Source organism: Pyxicephalus adspersus, chromosome 9 (assembly GCF_032062135.1).
Source record: "Pyxicephalus adspersus chromosome 9, UCB_Pads_2.0, whole genome shotgun sequence".
Classification (NCBI taxonomy): domain Eukaryota; kingdom Metazoa; phylum Chordata; class Amphibia; order Anura; family Pyxicephalidae; genus Pyxicephalus; species Pyxicephalus adspersus.
Window position 1 is genome coordinate 8,906,328 of NC_092866.1, and position 19,075 is coordinate 8,925,402.

A 19,075-nucleotide genomic window follows, 5' to 3' on the forward strand; every position below is an offset into this window, starting at 1 on the left:
GGACCCATGCCCTACAAATGATATATACACTGGGACCCATGCCCTACAAATGATATATACACTGGGACCCATGCCCTACAAATGATATATACACTTGGACCCATGCCCTACAAATGATATATACACTCAGACCCATGCCCTACAAATGATATATACACTTGGACCCATGCCCTACAAATGATATATACACTCAGACCCATGCCCTACAAATGATATATACACTCAGACCCATGCCCTACAAATGATATATACACTCGGACCCATGCCCTACACATGCTACATACACCCGCACCCATGCCCTACAAATGATATATACACTCGATGATATATACACTCGGACCCATGCCCTACACATGCTACATACACCCGCACCCATGCCCTACAAATGATATATACACTCGGACCCATGCCCTACAAATGATATATACACCTGGACCCACACCCTACAAATGATACATACACCCGACACGCATATTCTGGGTTTGCTTCTCTGGACCCAAAAAGTATTAGACACAGATTCTATTCAACCTCCCACAAACTCCCACTGTGTGCCACACCATTACTCCACTCAGAATGCCTAACTGTTCCCTAGATCTTTTACAATCCTAACACCACCCAACCCTCCACCCAACCTTGGGTGGGAGGGTATTTTAATGTGTGCACCATAAATCCACATAAAGGAGGACACCTGTGATGGAGTAATTACAACAGGATCAAAACCAGGGATTTCAGTGCTGGTGGTTAAAAATGTAAGGATTGTGGAAGTTTAGGAGAGTTGGGGCCCTTTGAAGAAATACCACCACTTGTTCTTGAATGTGCAAGGTAACTTGTACAGTGTTTGGAAACCCTAACCTGGTGATCGTTTGCTATATTACTGTGCGCAGAATAACCATATTTTTTCACATAGTATTTCAATTTTTTTCATCCTTTCAGCTGTACATCATTGTCCTGGTTTCCAGATAATGACCATGGTGGACCATGCCTGCAAAATGGCCAACGGTACTGGTACACTAAATGGGGACATATGTAACATAATGACAACACAAGAGCACAGTTAGAAGACTGTTGTCACAATTTTACAGAACCAAAAAAAAAAAAAAAAAAATATATATAGAAGTAATGCTTCTCTCAACTTTTATTGGTTTGGTTTTTATAGACTTTAATAGCTGCTAAAGGTGGGGTAGATAATCACCTTGATATAGAAGTACTTTAAAATGTTATAAAAAGTTTATCATAGGCATTCACTAAACATAAAAGTCACCAATAAACTTTGCATAGAACCTGCTCTTCCCTCCAGTTCTTAGCCAATTTAGGATCTTAAGAGGAACCCCACTGATCTCACTGACAGGTAAGCCTGACGTATGTACAGAAAAGACTCACGTATGAGATCAAAGTGTGTTTGATATTTCTGATGCTAATTTCTGAGCTCTGAAGAGTATTTTGGGACAGATCTACCAACATTAGTAATTCATGTGCATCACTTTGACTCTTTTTTTCTGCAATTTATCTTAGATTTGGCAGCTGCAGATCATAACTTCCGCTAACAGGGATTCAACTTATACTACTAAATTATTATAACCAATCATCTATAGGTAAGTGCCAGAATGTGTAACATGCATTTACTTGTGATAAGCTCAACAAAGCAGCATATATTCCTAATAAAATGGATCAAACAATGAGAAAATGATTATTGAACAAAAACATTACCCAGGGAGTTCATCCTCTTTTTTGGATTCAGAATGGGACTTCTTGTTTGCCTAGAAAATAAAGAAACAAAATGAAACACATCTAGAAAATCCAAACATCTACCAACCCTGATTTTTGTAATGGTCTATAAAGAGGCTCATCATTTAAAAAGCCAAAAGAGGGTAAGAAGGCAATGGGATTTCCAAAAGGAATTTCACATTACATAAATAAAAAGCAAGATATAGTGTCATGTCTTAGATTGTAAGCTCTTCTGGGCAGGGTCCTCTCCTCCTGTTTCTATGTATCTCTGCAATTTGCAATGCCTATTTAATGTAATGATTAATATGTGGGCACTATATAAATACAGCTTAATAATAAAAGCAATTATGTCTACATTTTATTTCAATTCCAGTTTAAACAGGTGGCAAATGGGTGTATTATAGTTATGCATAAAGGTTAGTGGACCAAGTTATCCCCTGGCTTCTTATATACTTCAGATTCCCTATGAGATATGTCCTTCATTCTCTAATGTTCCAGCCAATCTGTGATTTTGGGTCTAACCTCCTCCTGTTACATTCTCCATTGCATACACCAGGTATATAAATCCAGCAGGAATGATGGGAGCCCCTCAAAATGGGCACAATGAGTGTACAGATCTGGGAACTAAGATCTGGCATGGTGGGATCTCCATTAAGGTATACACACCTGGGATCTCAGTACAGGGTCGCCAAAAGCTCCCCAGAATAGGTACAACAGTAAGAGTTCCTGAGAGATTGAGGGGACATAAGGTTTAATTTTCCAGCATTTACAAAAAAATAAATTAATAGTAAAACAAATATAAAGATCAGTTCTTAGGGATCTTTTTTTCAAGCCGTTGGAACCAGATATTTATTTACTACCTATGATAATTCTATATATGTTCCTTATCTAGAAATGGGTGGGGACCACATTTATTTGAGGGGCCTTGATGCAGCAGTGTGGCTTCTATAATTCCTTAGCAAATGTATAAACCTACTGTTCGGTTTCTAATCTGAGAAATTGAAATTGTCATTTTCCTGGCAAGGAAAGCCAAGGAACTTTTGTTCTAACCTTTCCCCATTCTTTCCAAAAATGTGGCTATACTTTTTTTACATAGCTTTAGCATTTGTTGTTGGAAACATTTACAGCAGTAATTTTAGGGGAAATAAAACTACTTTGCTCAACCCCAGCAGTTGCTCATCAGGTGGGGCAAGGTCCATGAAATCTTTGTAGGATCAAAAACTGGGATTTGGTCACCAGGCTTATGCAGCATTCAAGGACCCAGGACTGGCTTCACATTTTTAAATGCAGGAAGCAGGGGCTGTTAAAACCACTAGAAAAAAAGTTTTATTCCTTTCAACAACTTGGGAACCTTTTGAAACAAACAGATACAGATCAAGTCCCCGGGGAGTGTATTTTGCAAGAATCCAAAACAACCCCCCATTCACCTTGTTCTTGTCCTTTTTCTTCTTTGCCTCCTCTTTGTTAACAGTTTCTTCTTTTTTCTCATTGTCTGCTTTCTTGGCTTTTTCTTTTTTGTTTTTATGTCCCGATTTCTCCTCATTCTTTTTCTCTTTAGCTGCCTTCCCCTCTGACTTTCTTGCAGGCTTCTTCTTCTTCTCCTGTTTGTCTTTAGACGTGTCCCAGAAGACGTCGTGATCTTCTGTCGCCGTCTCTTGTGTCATCTTTCAGGGAATATAACTGAATGGAAGAGGTAAAAAGATACATAAAATGCTTGTTATCAATATAATCAGACTTTAAAACGTTTCACGATGGCTGGAATATGGATTTGCATTTTATCTAGAAAGAGGTATGGACACAATGCCAAAACTGAATAGGTAGCATAGTTATTCATCCAAACATGACTCAAGTTCAACCCCATTTTTTTTTCCCCCTGGGTCCTAGCAGCCACTCGTTTTTGGCCTACAGAAACACCTTTCAATTTATGTTATAGAGATGAGGGGTGTTCTGTAGTCCTACAAAGGAAAACTAGCTAGGGGCTTACAAAGGAAAACTAGTTAGGGGCTTACAAAGGAAAACTAGTTAGGGGCTTACAACACTGCTTGGAATTTTAGTGCAGCAGATTTACAAGGTTACCATGAACAAGGAAGACGGACAGAATTTTCCCCCATATTCTGCCCAGACATATCACTTTCAACAAGGCCCCTATAGCAGACAACCAGGATTTTTCAAAGGTCTGGAAGAGGTGTGTAGGTGCCCGCTTTACACATCACAGCCATCACTACAATTATGATTTATTGGACCACCAATAGCTCTCCATTCTAAGTCCACCTTAAAGACTGCTCTTTACTCGTAATTATGTAGCTATACACCTTAATGATCACAGGTATAAAGTAACTTTCTTCCTTCTTTAATTAAATGCTCTAAAGATGCAATACTATTAGGAAACATGGCTGGCCCAATTACCCACATACACACTACACCAATAGGGGTCCTGAATGCAATTATAATTGTTCAACTAAGTAAAATGAATTCTCTCCCTGAGGGTGGACGGCAATGGAAATGGATAAATAGCTATCTGGGAGGATGCTGGATAGACTGCTAAAGCTGCTCTTTTTGCTGAGTATTAACTCTTGGCTTTAAGATATATGACTTGCAATGCATTTATAATGCATTTTTAAAAATGATAAAAAGATAGAATTCTGTTTGGCATATATACAACTCAGATACATATATATGAATGGTAGTACCCAAAGTATTGGTCATTTGTCCAATCACTGTAAAGCCAGCTCAATGGGATCAATTCTTTCCATTGTTGTACAGCTTTGCCAATAAAACAGCACTTCATTGGTAAATTTCAATGACCTAAGCTACCCACCTCTGAAATACTCCTTCAAGAGTTCCATCTGCAGACAACCTAATTCTCCTGTAATAATGAATATATGGGGTGCATATGAATATCAATATCTCAGATTACGATATCAATATATTAGTCTTTGAATAAATCTGTATGCAAGGCACCCTTTTAAATAACTCAATGAGAACCTCAGATATCAATTTAGGCACCAGGCATAAGTGGCCCATTTCTCCAGGATCACCTTCACGGTGTAATGTCCATTTCTGCTCTAATGCAGACTTTCCATTAAAGTGCCTTTTAAATTCTGCCATTTGGAGCTTCTTTTGGAAACCCACCTAACACGTTTATTACTTTCTTTAACCAATTGTGCTTTTCCAGCTGTCATTGAGTAGGATGGCAAATTAGTGACACCATTACTAGGGGATCTGTATTTTAGTGATGGGTAAGCTTTGTCAGGTCATTGCGAAGGAAATCCCTTCAAAGAGGGCTTTCAGAATCCAACAAATCTTTTTTGTAGGACTGGATGTGGGAAAAAGGCCCTTTCCCTCAACACTGTGACCCCCATTATTAAGGGAAGGCATGTGACCTGGTATAGTACAGAAAGGGAGGAAGGCGGGCTGCAAGCTCACTGCCCCGCCTTTATTGGCCACCCAGTCTTCAAGCCTTAATAGGACACAAGTTTAAGTTTAGAAGGGAACCCCTAAGCCTTTTTTAAAAAGCAAAATCTATACTATAACCACATACAGATTTAAAACATTCCACAAGCTTTCCATTTAAACTGTATTTTCAAAAACATTTTGCTTTGTTGCATGCCCCCCATGACAAGGGGGGAAATACAGTTCCCCAGAAATTTTAGCCAAGTGGAATTTGGCTAAATTCCCCCCCCCCCCCCCCTCACTCAGCCACATGGACGAGATATTGTTCCACTTTGGTATTCACAGCACTGTTTGTTCAGATCTTGAACAATATTGGGCATCTGTGTGTATATAGTAAATACACATAAGTAAGGTACAAAATTGTCCCAGATGTTACTGGTTAAAGGTCACATGGGCAAATGAATGCAGGTTTCAAATACTCTAGATTCACATAAGGCTCTTCAGTTTAATGCAGACAAATGTTATCATACAGTATATCTAATGCATGGGCACCGTCATAGTCTTCCTATGAACATATCTTTGCATTTGGTGCTAAAAGTGGATTATAACAGGGCTGGATTTCTAACAAGGTCACCTAGGCTGTGGCCAGAGCTTCCATGGCCACTAAGAGTAGCATTTGTACTGCTATACAAGCTTTATTATCATTGTAATACAAAAAAAAGGTCTTCGTGTAGATCTTCTGCCCCCATCCATCATGGCTTCCATCAATGACCTTTCACTATCATCATGGCATCTCTTTCATATTTCCCCCTCAAGCACACTCTAGCTCAACTAGAGGGGAGAAAAGTACAAATCCAGCCTGGATTATAAAGTCAATGGTTGATAAACATCAATGGGCTTGTGTCAATTATAATGGTGCAATATCAATATTGGCATGGACATTTCAGAAGGAATTCCATAAGAATGTCCAACAAAATAGAGTAACTAAGCAGTAGCCAGAAGGAAAGACCATCCCAAATTGCATTCAAATCACTCTATAGCAGTGTTTCTTAACCAGGGTACTGCAAGATCCTAGGGTCCCTCCGTAGGTTGCTAGGGGTTCCTTGAGCAATTTGTGCCTCACAGGTCAGTTTAATAGACACCAATAATCTTCTTGGCTATCTGTAAGGATGACATTCTTGCCATTAGTGATGCCAATGTACTGCTCTATAGCTTTGGTTCTGGTCTCAATACCATTTGGGCCCTGTACATGGCACGAACAGCACTCTCATCCAGTCTACGACCTCCTACTCAATTCTAGTTCACTTTAACCAGGCTACTTTGTAGAGCAATTACAAAGCTTGTTTTGTAAAATAAGACCATAAAAGATCATTTGCATCACTATCATTTCTATAAGAGCTTTAAATTGTAGAGCTATTCAAGGTTTCCCGTTTATGCATGCTATTTCTTTCATCTTCTCTTTACACCAGAGCTTTTATTACTTCCTCTTTAAATGGAGGTTTTACATGGCATTCTTGTCCTAGCGTCATTAAAGAGATCAAAGACCAGCAATTCGTCAGCCCTTCATGAAGAACGATCCCTTTTATAGTTGTAGAATACTGTTTATTTTTGTAAATAAAGGCTTCTAATTTGTCCTCAATTATAAAATTGTTAGGCATGTTGTACAGGGTTTTATACGGAGCAGTTTAAAGGAGATTAGCGGTTCAATTTATACAAAGTTTGCAGCTTGTTCTTTAAGGAATGTACACCAGCTATAAAGGGGAACTTTTTTATTAAAATGGTAAATTTTCCCACAACAGTGACTAATGATGGTGGATAAAACCCAGATGAGCCTGAAAGTGCATGGGTTCCCTTTATTATAATGAATTTCTTTGAACGGAGTCCACTTGTCATGGATGCTCATACACATCTTAGCTTCCTTCATTTAGAACCCAACATCCGTAGGTCCCAAGCCAGTCTTGTCCATCTCCTCTGGCCCCTAGGATGATTACTTCATGATGATCCTGGACATCTGCTTAGCTCCAAAACAGTTTTTATTGGAAATATGAAGCCCTTCTGATATATTATAATATAAGGCATTAGATTGGAAACGAAGGCAAGAACAGCCTTGAAAAAGTGAACCTTGTTCCAGGAAATGCATTGCATGGAAAATGGTTGATGCAATTCATTTGTGAAGCATCTGATGGGGGGGGGGGGGGGGGGTTGATAAGATGCTCAACAAGACACCTCTGACGTCGCCATTTGCATTAAATTCTTTAAACATACCCAGATAGGTCACAATTTAGACAGTATAGATTAAAAAACCATCCTTATAGTCTATGAAAAAAATGCTCCTGGAAGCAGAGAATGCCCTGGATGATGACAAAGATGACCGTCATTCTGGTGTAAAGACAAATCGTGGCACTGGGGCCAATTTAGTAATATTGGGCAAGGCAATATTATCTAGTATTTATATAGTGCCAACATATTAGAGCTTTACAAAGTCCTTAGACGTGTCACTAGCTGTTCCTCAAAGGAGCTCACAATCCAACGTCCCTACCTCAGTCATATGTCATTAAGACAGTCTAAGGAAAATCTGGAGGGAACCAGTTAACCTAACTGCATGTTTTTAGAATGTGGGAGGAAACAAGAGTACCCAGAAGAAACCCACGCAAGCATGGGGAGAATCTGCAAACTCCAGCCAGAGTGCACTGGCTGAGATCCCAACTTGGGACCTACCGCTGAAAAGGCAAGAGTGCTAACCTAGAGTAAAGACAAATGAAGGCACTAGGGCTTATTTAGAGAATTTAGACTGTTCATTCACCAAGATGAACTCTCACCTTGCAAGGGATACTTCCCTTAACTTATGGAAGATGACAATGATTCACAATTACCCAATCATATCCAAAGAAAACTTAAAAAAAAGAGCAAATAATTGGATGGTTGAAGTTGGCGTCAAATGATTTACCAAATCAAGTGAATACTTTTTATTCCATATTTCATTTTGCAATGCAACATATTTCTATAAATCTACCCCACTGTGGGAGGTAAATACTGTGTCACATTTGCATAATATAAAAATAATATACATATACACACACGTAAGTACCATTCAACTTTATTTTTCTAATAGAAATCCTCACGGTTATTTCTCTTCCCATGACAATTATTTCTTTGTCTGGCTTACAATACCCATAAATGAACGGAGACAGAACAGAAACCTATAGAAGACTGAATCTACTAAAAGCTTTCTGTCTTTTCTTTTTTATAGACTTGTAAGTGGATGTTAAAATGAAAATCTATTTTCTGTATATGCGGACAAACAATTTAAAAGCCTTCAAAACCCGATAGCCCTCCTGAACAGATACCTGTATCGTTACAAGGCTCCAGATGAAAAACCACTTTCAATTGCGTTGCATTCAGTTCGGTTGACAAAGAAAAACGTAACCAATTTAAGCTAATTGCTGAAAGGAATAAAACATTATTGCACATTTTAGATATCCGCAAAAGTAGTAGCGGGTTTGTCACGCAGTGTAATCCAGATAAAATTTGCCTGAAATACTGGAGGCCACCATAAACATAACAGAAACCTTCCCGCACAATCGATTTTGTACCATCTTGTAAGATCACCATTTATTTGTTCTATTCTAAATTGTGCAAATGTTTGGCAAAAATGTTATAAATGGAAATAGTTTTGTGGTCTGATATGCAAGGAGGTTTGTACATAAACTCTGGGGGGCGATTATGGAAACGTCATAGTTCATATGTATGTAAATTACAATTTTAGGTCTTCCTAAGGCTCAATTTGCCCCATGTGTGTTGGTTCCATGCACATTGACTGAACTTGCTTTTGATGGTTTGGATTTTTTTTTTAATTTTTATTGATAAGAAATGGAAATAACAAACAGAAATATATAGCCATCATATAACGTGGAATTGTACAAACAGTATCCAGCTGTAACAATGAGTAGAGTATATAATAAGAAACTGATTGCAAAGTCAAACATTTCCCGTCTCTTTTTTTCTTTTTCTTTTTTTTTTATTTCTTATGTTATGTATGTTGAGTTGTTTCCTACCACATTTATTGTGCATTACAATAAACATCATAATCCCCATATTTCTGTAACAAATTAGATAATCAAATAATAAAAAATGGAATAAACCAAACAAACAACAAGGGGGGACTATCATTTTTAAAACAATCCTATGAAAGTGAATGTCTCATTGCCTATGTATGATCGGATACATGGAGTAACAATAGTGAAATATTCCAAGGTAAGTACTTAGTGTCGAGGGCCAACACCATACCTGCCGTTCATTCAATTTCAGTATGATGACAGCATTCTCTGATCATACCAAGTTGTATGTTTAAAAAAGTTAAAAAGTTAATAACCTCTTGTAGCTGAGCGGATGAAAATGTGTGTTGTAGATATTGCATCCAAGTCTTAAAGAATGGGGATGCGTGTCTAAATGTTGTACTGTTTCAGTTTTGTCTATTACCATTATCGATTGGATATATTGAATAAACTCGGGAGAGTCAGGGAGCTGTAAGGTCCAGCCACTGTTTAAGTATACTTTTCTTCGCCGCCAAGAGACATAAGTGTTCAAATTTAGTTAAGTGCCACTATGCGACTAGCCGCGTCACAGGTCATTGGAAAGATATGAAGGCAGAGTGAAGTTTTTGTACATCCAAGTGTCTCTGGAGAAAGGGTGGAGTCTGCAGTGGGTAAAGGAGTCCAGCAAAACTGATCATCTTCAATAGATGACAGGGGGCCATCAGAGATAAAGGCAAGTTCTTCCAGGTATTCAATTCAGACAAGATTCTGGTTATCAAAGGGGAGTAATTGAGGACATACATATCATGGTTATTACATGGAATTTTAAAACCCAGATAGGTCAGATGAAGTTTAGTCAATTGTGTGCCTAAGGCTGCAATTTCCGCTGCCATCCCTGGGTGGAAATTGGGCTAGAGAATAAGAGGGTGCGAAGAGGGAAACCCCAGCATCAAGGTAGGAGGAGAACCCTGACAACAAGGTAAGGGGTAGGAGGATAATAGGGGCACTCAATGTCAAGGGGGGTGAAAGGAGGGGCACCCTTATGTTAAGGCCGAAGAGGCAAAGAAGAGGGGGACCCCAACATCAAGGTGGGGGGGAGAAGTGGGGAAGTCCATTGTATAGGTAAGGGGGGAGAAGAGGGGTACCCCGATGTCAAGGGAAGGGGGAGGGGGAGGAAAGGGGAACCCCAATGTCAGGGTATTGGTAAGAAAGGGGAACCATGATGTCAGGGTAAGGGGGTGGGTTGAGAAGAGGGGATCCCCAACGTCAATGTAAGGAACCTCCGACATAAGGATGTTATTATGCAAAATGTAAATTCTGAATTAAGGATTTTTCATTTGGTATTTCAAATTAAATAATAAAGCATATTGGTGTCTGGTAACACAACAATATTTTTCCTAAGATCCTGTTTCGCGAATGAATTCTGGATAAAAGCCTTTTAATAATCTCCTGGACTCAAACAGATCTGCCTGTTCTCTCCACAGCCAAAGCAAAACTTTGACAAATACTTTATTTTTACAGGAAAAAAATAAAAGGACTAGGCAAAACTTATAAAGAAAAACAAAAAAAGAAACTTTGTATACACAAGTGTTTTTTATCCCTTCAAGGACCAGCACCAATCACAAAAACCCTTTCAGCAAAATGATCCAGGATATCTCTGCAATAATATAAATAGCATTGTAAAAAATGGTATAACTTTGCAGCAATCATCTTAAGAACACAGTTCCTGTGGCTTGATTACAGGTAATATCCAGACACAGCCCAGGAAATCTATTTTTCTCTTTAAAGCCATACTTGGTTGAAAAGGTTAGAAGATTTTTTCTTGTAGCCAAGAATGTCTAATCTGAGGCTGGAGATAGTTCTCAGTCTACAAAAAGACAACCGAAGAGTTTATTGCAATGGAAAGTAATATCATTTTATTAATAAATGTAAGCATAGAAATATTTTACTATTGGTTCAATACTGTGCACCAAGAAGAGGGCCCTTTGCCACCCAGCAGTTCACAAATCATAAACCTGTACTGGAAAGCTCATTTATATTTATGGTACAAGTAACCTTTTACCTTTCCTATGCTTTGCACTTGCAGGTTTCCTTACGCTGTTGGCCAGTACCCTGCAACCTCCCATATAGCGCATTCTGGGCTATGGCCTGCAATCACAACCTGGTAAGTTGGAGAGAAGAGGAGCAAGCCGGCTTCCAGGGAAGCAAGGGATGAAAAGCAAATATCCTTCTTTCACATGCCCTATGCAAAAAGTGGAAGGACACTGGGCAGCTCTAAATGTCAGATAGGATCAACAGGAAAGTTTCCAATGATATATAGAAAGCAAACGAGCAGTTCATGGCTGGGTTTAAAGCAGGTGGTTGGCAATTGACCAAAGAATTGGAGAGAATCCTCAGCCCTGTGTAAGCTACAAATCATGACACAAAGCTCACACAGGCTTTATTACCAGCGGAGGACCAACAAAAAAAAAGCAATAAAAGGTGAACATGTGCAGCATTAAAATAAATCTTTTGCAGGGAATAATTAAGACTGCTGCCAGGTGGTCTTCTTGATCCATTTAATCATTAAAGACATTTGGTACAAAATGCTGAGTTTATGGCCAAAACCAACAGACTATAAACAAACCACCCTCCTTCGGACACAGGTGAACATCAGTCCATACAGGTATAGAAAGAATTGGCATGCCTATGCCACAGAGAGGTTTCCCAACCAGCTGGAAAGTCTCCAGTGAACAGATCCTCTCAACAATGTTTAATCCATCAGGCAAATCATGTTGGGAAACCGCTCACTATAGAGGATTGTGCTGCAACCTAGCTTCTGTGGATAAATTTAGTTCCTTCTATACATAAATGTAGAATGTTTACCATGTGCAGAAAGATTTATAATGCATTACTAGTAGCAATAGTAACATTGTTCAAATTCTGTATACTAACATTGTTCAAATTCTTTATACTAATACAACATTGAACTAACTACATGTAACAACGTTTACTATAAGGCAAATTCCATATGTGTTAAATCTGCAGTGCTTATCCATGGCCCATATTCAACCAGGGGAGCAGTTGGGAACCCCTATGTGCATGTAGTTGCATTTGATTCCTGGACACAAGGTGACTTCTAGCTATGTGGTTGCTTTTTCTCCTTTGGTGAAAGAAGGAGGAAAGGCAATGTGAGCAAATGCATTGATTTGCAGTGCAGTTCGCCACTTCTAGAAGCACACCAAATAGCAGTGCACCAAAGAGGCCCAAGAAACCTGTATGGCACACCTTCCATAATAAATGACATATTGAATGAAATATCATCAATTCAGCCAGCAAATTGTTTTCCCCAGTGAAAATAAATTAGTTGCCCTGATAATTCCAGCACAAATGCTTGGATTACCAGTTTTTTTGCAGTAGTTTGTAGGTAGAAATCCATTTACAAGTCTTTACTCACCTGCTGATTCACCTGCTCTGTCTACTTCTGCCTCCAAACCAGGCAAGGGTTGGGGGAGGGTTTCCTTTTATCACTTTTTACCTGTCAACTAAATGTGGGTTTAACCATTTCATTCACACTGTTAATTCAATTTCATTTAAATGTTCACTTTTGGACCTGAACCTTATTTTTCAAAAGCAACTGCACTTATTTTTGCAGCTCATTATCATGTCCAACCCCAGGCTCAGGTCCAGCCCTCCTACCCATGGAGCACTTTGCAAAAAAGAAAAAAATCATGCATACTTATTTCCTGGTGTATTTGTCAGTGTCCCATTCTTTTTCCAGCAGTGGTATATTGATGAGTGGTGTCATATTATCACTCCAGCAAGCCCAGGGTTATCACCGCTCCATAATGTATGGGACATCAGTGCATTGGCCTCTACTATATGTTCAGACTGGTGGTTAGGTTGCCGTGCAGTTACCGGTTCCTCATTTAATTTACCAGCTGTCTCAGGGCAAATGCTACATTCTGCAACCAAATGTAATATTCTTTATTTGATATTTAACAGGCATGCATTTTGCCAAATTTTTTACAAGATTCCCTTTGCATAGGAAATTTAAAAAAATGGAATTTTTGCTCATTACTAACGATGTCCCATTTATTCTATAAGCTACTTGAATGCACTGTGTAGTGCATTGCAATGCTCAAAACAGTGCATGCACTTTGTTATTGTGTTAGGAAGCCTATTAAAATGAATGATGGTAATGTGCGTGATTTCCCGCCTTGTAATCAGAAAAAATGTCTCTATCGGAAAAATAATCCTCATCTCTTGTTTTGGTGACAACTCTTTCTCAGAGACACTGGTGACTACTAATACAGATTGAGGAGGAATCTGACCAGACAGCAATATAAACTTGGCAATACTTCTAAGGGTCATTTCAAACCCACATTTGACCACAGCATTCTGCTGCAGGCTCAACCACAGTCCCAGCCACCCCCTTTCAAATGAATGGGAATGGTTGGGAATCATTTTTTGCATGCAGCTGTTGTGGATCACGGTGTGGTTCTAGGAAGTGACAAGTCATCTTTGGCTGCATGGTTGCTTTTCCTTCTCTGAACCGTAGCTGCAATCGTGCACAAACCAATTTATCCACATTACATTTTGCCCTGTACCCAGGAACTGCCAAACAAAAGTATGAAAAGAGCCTAACTTGTTACTAGTAATAATGTAAAACCAAAAATAAGGTTTTGGCTATACACACCTTTCTGCTATGCTGTCACTACAATAAAGAAGCACAAACATAACATCTTATAGGTTGTCAATTCCTAACTCAGGATCTTGCTGCAAAACGAGAAAATGTTAACATATTGCTTTGTTAAATGTAGTGATCGTAACTCGCTCATTTTTAAAATGAAATCTTGTTTTTCAATTATAAACTTCCACACTGTTAAAGTACATTACCTACTTTTTTTGCAGTTTACAGTAGTTCAGTATAAATTAGTAATAATCTGCTATCCCCCTATTTTTTTCCCAGCAATGTAAAATATAATTGCATTTCATTCTCGTTAAGGATGATTGCAACACACATTATAATTTAAATTGTGTGAGAGCCTAATCTCCTGCAAATTAGACAGATTAATAAAATGAAGTTGCTCTGCTGTGCTAATGGATTGCTGCTTAAACCTTTTCTCCTTCTGTAATAACTGTTATAATTTGTGATTAAGCAAAAATACTGGGTTCATGGACAGTCCTTAATGGGCAAAAATATTATGGGCTTCAGAACAAAATAATGTAGCCAAGTAAAAAAAAAAAGCTTGATTTGTCAGAAATTAAATGCTAAATGTCAAATGATGTATGACTAATAATTTAAAAGGTCAGTACTCCTTTTAGGGGTCAGTTTATGGCCTTTCAGTCATCTTAAATGTGCTAATAATGAAATTACCCCATATAATTCCTGACTTTTTACCATATTTCAATATTTGGGGTATTAGCATTTAGTAGAGAACTCTGGGGCAGGGATGGATGTGATGGTGTATGGCTGTGGGTGCAATATGAATGGAAGACTGTAGACTAGACTCCTCAGGGGCAGGGACTAGGGTGAATGAATGTTCTATCACACTATAGATTCCTCAGAGGTGGGACATGACGTGATTGGTTATCTTTCTTGTAAGTATATATGTAACAGTGTCTATGTAGCTATTTTTTTTAGCATGCAGTTAATAGAACCCTCCTATTGAATTAGAAGTCATGGGTAAAATCTAGTTCATATTAGGAGGGATAAATGAAATGAACTTTGTATAAGTTTAGGTCTTTTTATCAGTACTCCTTTACTAGACCAAAGAATAAAACCGAATTATCTGCATTTTGCATAATGGGGCCAATGCTATCTTTCCTGATTGTGGCAAAGGATTATGTAGATTTATGTTGCTTGTCCCGTCAGGAAAATGTTGCAGAAGCTACACAATTGTCATCTGTATTCCTTGTATTCTGCCAGCAAAAATAAGCAAAGGCATGTGTAAAATTGAGACGTGGCCCCAACCTCTTTACCGGTCTTGCCCCCTAGGTCCAAGAAAAAGGTCCTTTTCTCCTTCCTGAACATCAAATTGAACAAACTTACCAGTGACAACACTCTACGACAACATCAGCTCATTCATGAAATCTCAAGTTGTTTATTGAGAGGAAGACATTCTCTTTCCTATCATTTCTCGGCATGAAGCTTTAGCCTTGTTGAACTGTTTCACTGCGACTTTACTTGTGTGGCCAACTATAAGATCCTGTTTAAATATCAGGTATGGATCTCCTCAATCTGTACTGCATGCTACACTGACGGCAGAATGTATGATTGGCATTCTGATTGGACTGGAAACACTGGCCAATCTCTATTGAATGATAACTTATCGTTCCTAGAGCAGGTGTGGCTTTCATAGAGACAGCAGACTGTAGAGTCCTCGGGGGCGACGACCAATGCAAATGGCATTTACTATATAAGATTCTGCAATATTATAAAATGAATTTAAAACACTTAGGGCCATGTAACTAAAAAAAAAGCACAAACAAAGTTAATTTCATTGTGCACTTATTCTTTAACTTCTTTATTCTACCTTTCTGTGAGCTCTCAAGTCTCATTGAGAAGGAACTGTTTTCACTCAACGTGAAGTGCTCTTATGACAGAATGGAAAGAGATCTCTGTGGACTTTTTCTTCTGTTTACTATCAATCTGATCATTTTTCTGGGAAAATAGAAGACACAATCAAAGGAGGAATAAAACAGGCGCCATGCAACAGACACAACAATCTTTTGGTGGAAGCACGAATGCAATAAGTTTATTTCATAGCTACGTATAATAAGACTATTTTGTAAAATGACAGTTGTTTGAACAGCATGCAGGAAACAATGCTTCCAATAAATTGCCTGGGTTATTGGATCCTCTTGACAATTCTGACTCAGGGAAATGTCATCAAGACCTGGTGACGTTCTAGTTGGATGTACTAGGAGCACAGTAGACAGACAATAAAATTGTATATCAGAAGCCAAAGCTTTTTTTAAAGATAAATTAGAAAGCATTAGAACCCTTGTGGTCTTCTTTATTTGGTTTCTGTTTCTGCTGCACGGGCAAAGCCCGAGTTCACTTTAAAGAACTAAATTGACTATACACCTGTCTTTGTTCCTTCCCAGGGTGCCGCCATCTTCCTCCTTCTTCCTGGATATGATCTTGGTCACCTTGGTTGGCAGGGCTGGGATGACGTAATGCTCCTGTAGGTGCTTGGTATTCCATTTATTCATGTCAGGGAACCCGGGATTGTCGGGTATCCTCCTCAAGAGCAGCTCATCTTTTTTGGACAGTTTCCCAGAATGATTAGGCAGGTAGGAAGGATTAATACAATAGGGATATTGCCTGCCCCTTTATGGAATAATGACCTAACCGATCGAGTAACAGGGAACAGCAATAAAATACTAACCTTCTTCCTAGAAAAGGGCTCTGAAATGGTGGGCCAATGCTGTTACCACATGGTCAAAAACCACTAAGCTTGCTATACCTACTTATTACATTTTAAAATGTCTCCAATCTCACCAAAGATCTCTTGAACAAAGGTCCATCTTTAGGCAAAAACATAGATACCTCTGATGGCCGTGATTGCACAACTAATAACAGTATATCTTTACCAGTAAAATGCTACAGTATGTTGGCAGGCCATGGTGCCCAAATCCCAGTTTATCATCAGCATTCATGGACTACCATGTGCAGGATAAGTTTCAGATATTTACAGTTACTACTAACCTCATGTACCAAGTTGACCAGCTCCCAATGCCTGCTGGGTTGTATAGTGTCAATCTTTGGTCTTTTGTTCATAGTGAATTGACAGTAATAGACAGGACAATGCCAGTCCCTGATGCCCATCAGGAAAGGTCAGACTGGCCTACGAGAGGACTGAAAAAAAAATGGTCCTTAGAGATTTGCCTTCAATATGCCATTAAAAAGGGTCACTAAATGGTCGCCAAGAACTCTGGTGGACTGGTTACAAAAATGTGCCACTTTACCAAGGACGCCATGCTTCTGGTGGGCCCTCTTTTCCAGTCTGAACTTACCAGAAAATGGAAAATTATCTGTCCATGGTTCCCACCAAATACTTCTGTGCCATTTTCTGATACCCTTTTTCAATGTAACGCCATTATCTGGTGCCCAATGGACAGCTTGTAACCAGGTAATCCTTTCTAGAGACAATATTAAGGGTGAAATAGGGAGGTGCCACTGCACGAGGGCCTTGGATCCTCCTCATCCAACAAGGGTCAAGGCATCCAACACAGGATCCAGCAGGGGGCTTAAGTCTCTGCACAAAGTACATAGAATACTACTAGAATTGCCCTCTTTCTATGCCTTCCCCTGATCAATGACGCTCCCTCTTTAATGTTAAACTTCAGTACAGAACATGATAACGCACTAATACTGAGAAGCTGAAGGCTTAAAATATCCCAATATAACTGGGCTGCAGAAGTCACGCCATTACCTTTACTCCACTGCTGCAAACTGCCAAGTAGGATAAAGGTGGTGGTAACTCAGATGAGAAAGTCACAACATTGCGAAAACAAATGAGGAAAGAAACCCATTAATAGAACTTTTACTGTACAGCACCTCTCTGCCTGGGTGTTTGTTGAGGAACATTGCCTTACCATTGAATAGCACCCGTGTATGACTGTGATCCGGGTTTTATTAGCCAAATTCCTGGGCTAGAATAAATGAGCATTCTGATATGCATGTGATTTGCATTTACTATTCGTATGACGCAATAAAAACAAATCACAGAAGGACCAAAAAGGAAGTCTGTACTGAGAATGCATGTTGATGTCCATGAACTAAAATTCCTAAAAGGGCACATTAATAAAGAAGTGAAGATCCCGTAATAGATCAATGCTTTTCTGTTCACTTTTTTGGCATTTTTTTTATAGTGTCCGATTTATAGAAGGGCGATTGATAATTTTAAGGTGGTGATTACCATGCTGATAGTAATCTAAAGTGGTGATCAGAACCCTATTACAATTTTCTGAATCGGGCAAATGCCCCCTATTTGCTTCAACAGTGGCCACATTCACTACTACTAAGTAGTGATTGGGTGTTTATAATAAACACCTCTGATCTAAATTAATTATAGTTATAGCCTTTCCCACTATCAAGGTGAATGCTACCTGGTGATCCCAAAGTGGCGAGTTTGCTGATTGCCGCTTTATGAATGTGGTCATAGTAGTAATACAACCAATAAACAATAGGGATCGAAGGGTAAATTTATAAAAGAGACAATCGGTCAGCTGATCGCTTATTATTACAGCAGAGGTAAACATGAGTGAGTAAAAACTCACTTGCCTTTACCCTTACTGATCCGTCAATCCCTCCAGAGGTTTCCTGAATTGGGTCCCGCATCATCCTGGAATTCCCCTTCCTTGCATCAGGCACCGCCATCTTCTTTCTTCTTCTTCCGCTTTCCTCGTACTTCACTCGATCTTGCACTGCGAAGGTGTGGGATTGGTAGACGTAGATGGGGAAAAAAAAGAGTGCCAATCTCAATGCATATGTGTGAGATCTGCATTTTTTTTAACCCATTAAAGAAAAGGCTCCTTCTGCACATGCCCGAGATGGAAGCCAGAAGCCTCCTGGGATGATGTAGGTATCCCAAGAGACTCAGTGCTCCCATTCTGTCTTGATCGCTGCAGCAAGGGAAGGGGCTTTACTGTTTTTTTTTTTAATTTTTACCTTATATATAATCTTATTATGTGATCTTCGGCCTTCTTTGCTCAGAAATTCTTACGGTTTCATGGAACGATCAGACAGGTAAGAATACTTATTGCAAAAGGGACATCTCCTGTCCCATTCTGCAATAAATTCCTACCTGATCCCAAATTTTTAGTTTTATGTCTGCTTTAAATGTGTCCATTACATTATTTGTATGTTCATGTTCATCGTGATATCTTATTATACAAAATGGTTGCAACTTTTTTTGTAGATCTGTTTGCCA

General features: G+C 39.0%; 1 protein-coding gene across 2 annotated transcripts in view; it reads right to left on the reverse strand.

Annotated features, from left to right (window-relative positions):
- LOC140338329 (DNA topoisomerase I, mitochondrial-like) overlaps positions 1-17,433 on the reverse strand; it is a 76,734-nt gene extending 59,301 nt beyond the window's left edge. Inside the window, exons 1-3 of one of the 2 annotated variants that reach the window (XM_072422513.1) lie at positions 17,157-17,433; positions 3,153-3,405; positions 1,708-1,757 (exon numbers count right to left, since the gene is read on the reverse strand). In XM_072422513.1, coding sequence (XP_072278614.1) covers positions 1,708-1,757; positions 3,153-3,389 — 287 coding nt within the window. In that variant the 5' untranslated portion in view covers positions 3,390-3,405; positions 17,157-17,433. Of the gene's footprint in view, positions 1-1,707; positions 1,758-3,152; positions 3,406-16,848 lie in introns of both variants that reach the window. The other variant, XM_072422512.1, reaches the window with a different exon arrangement.
- Between the last annotated feature and the right edge of the window lie 1,642 nt (positions 17,434-19,075).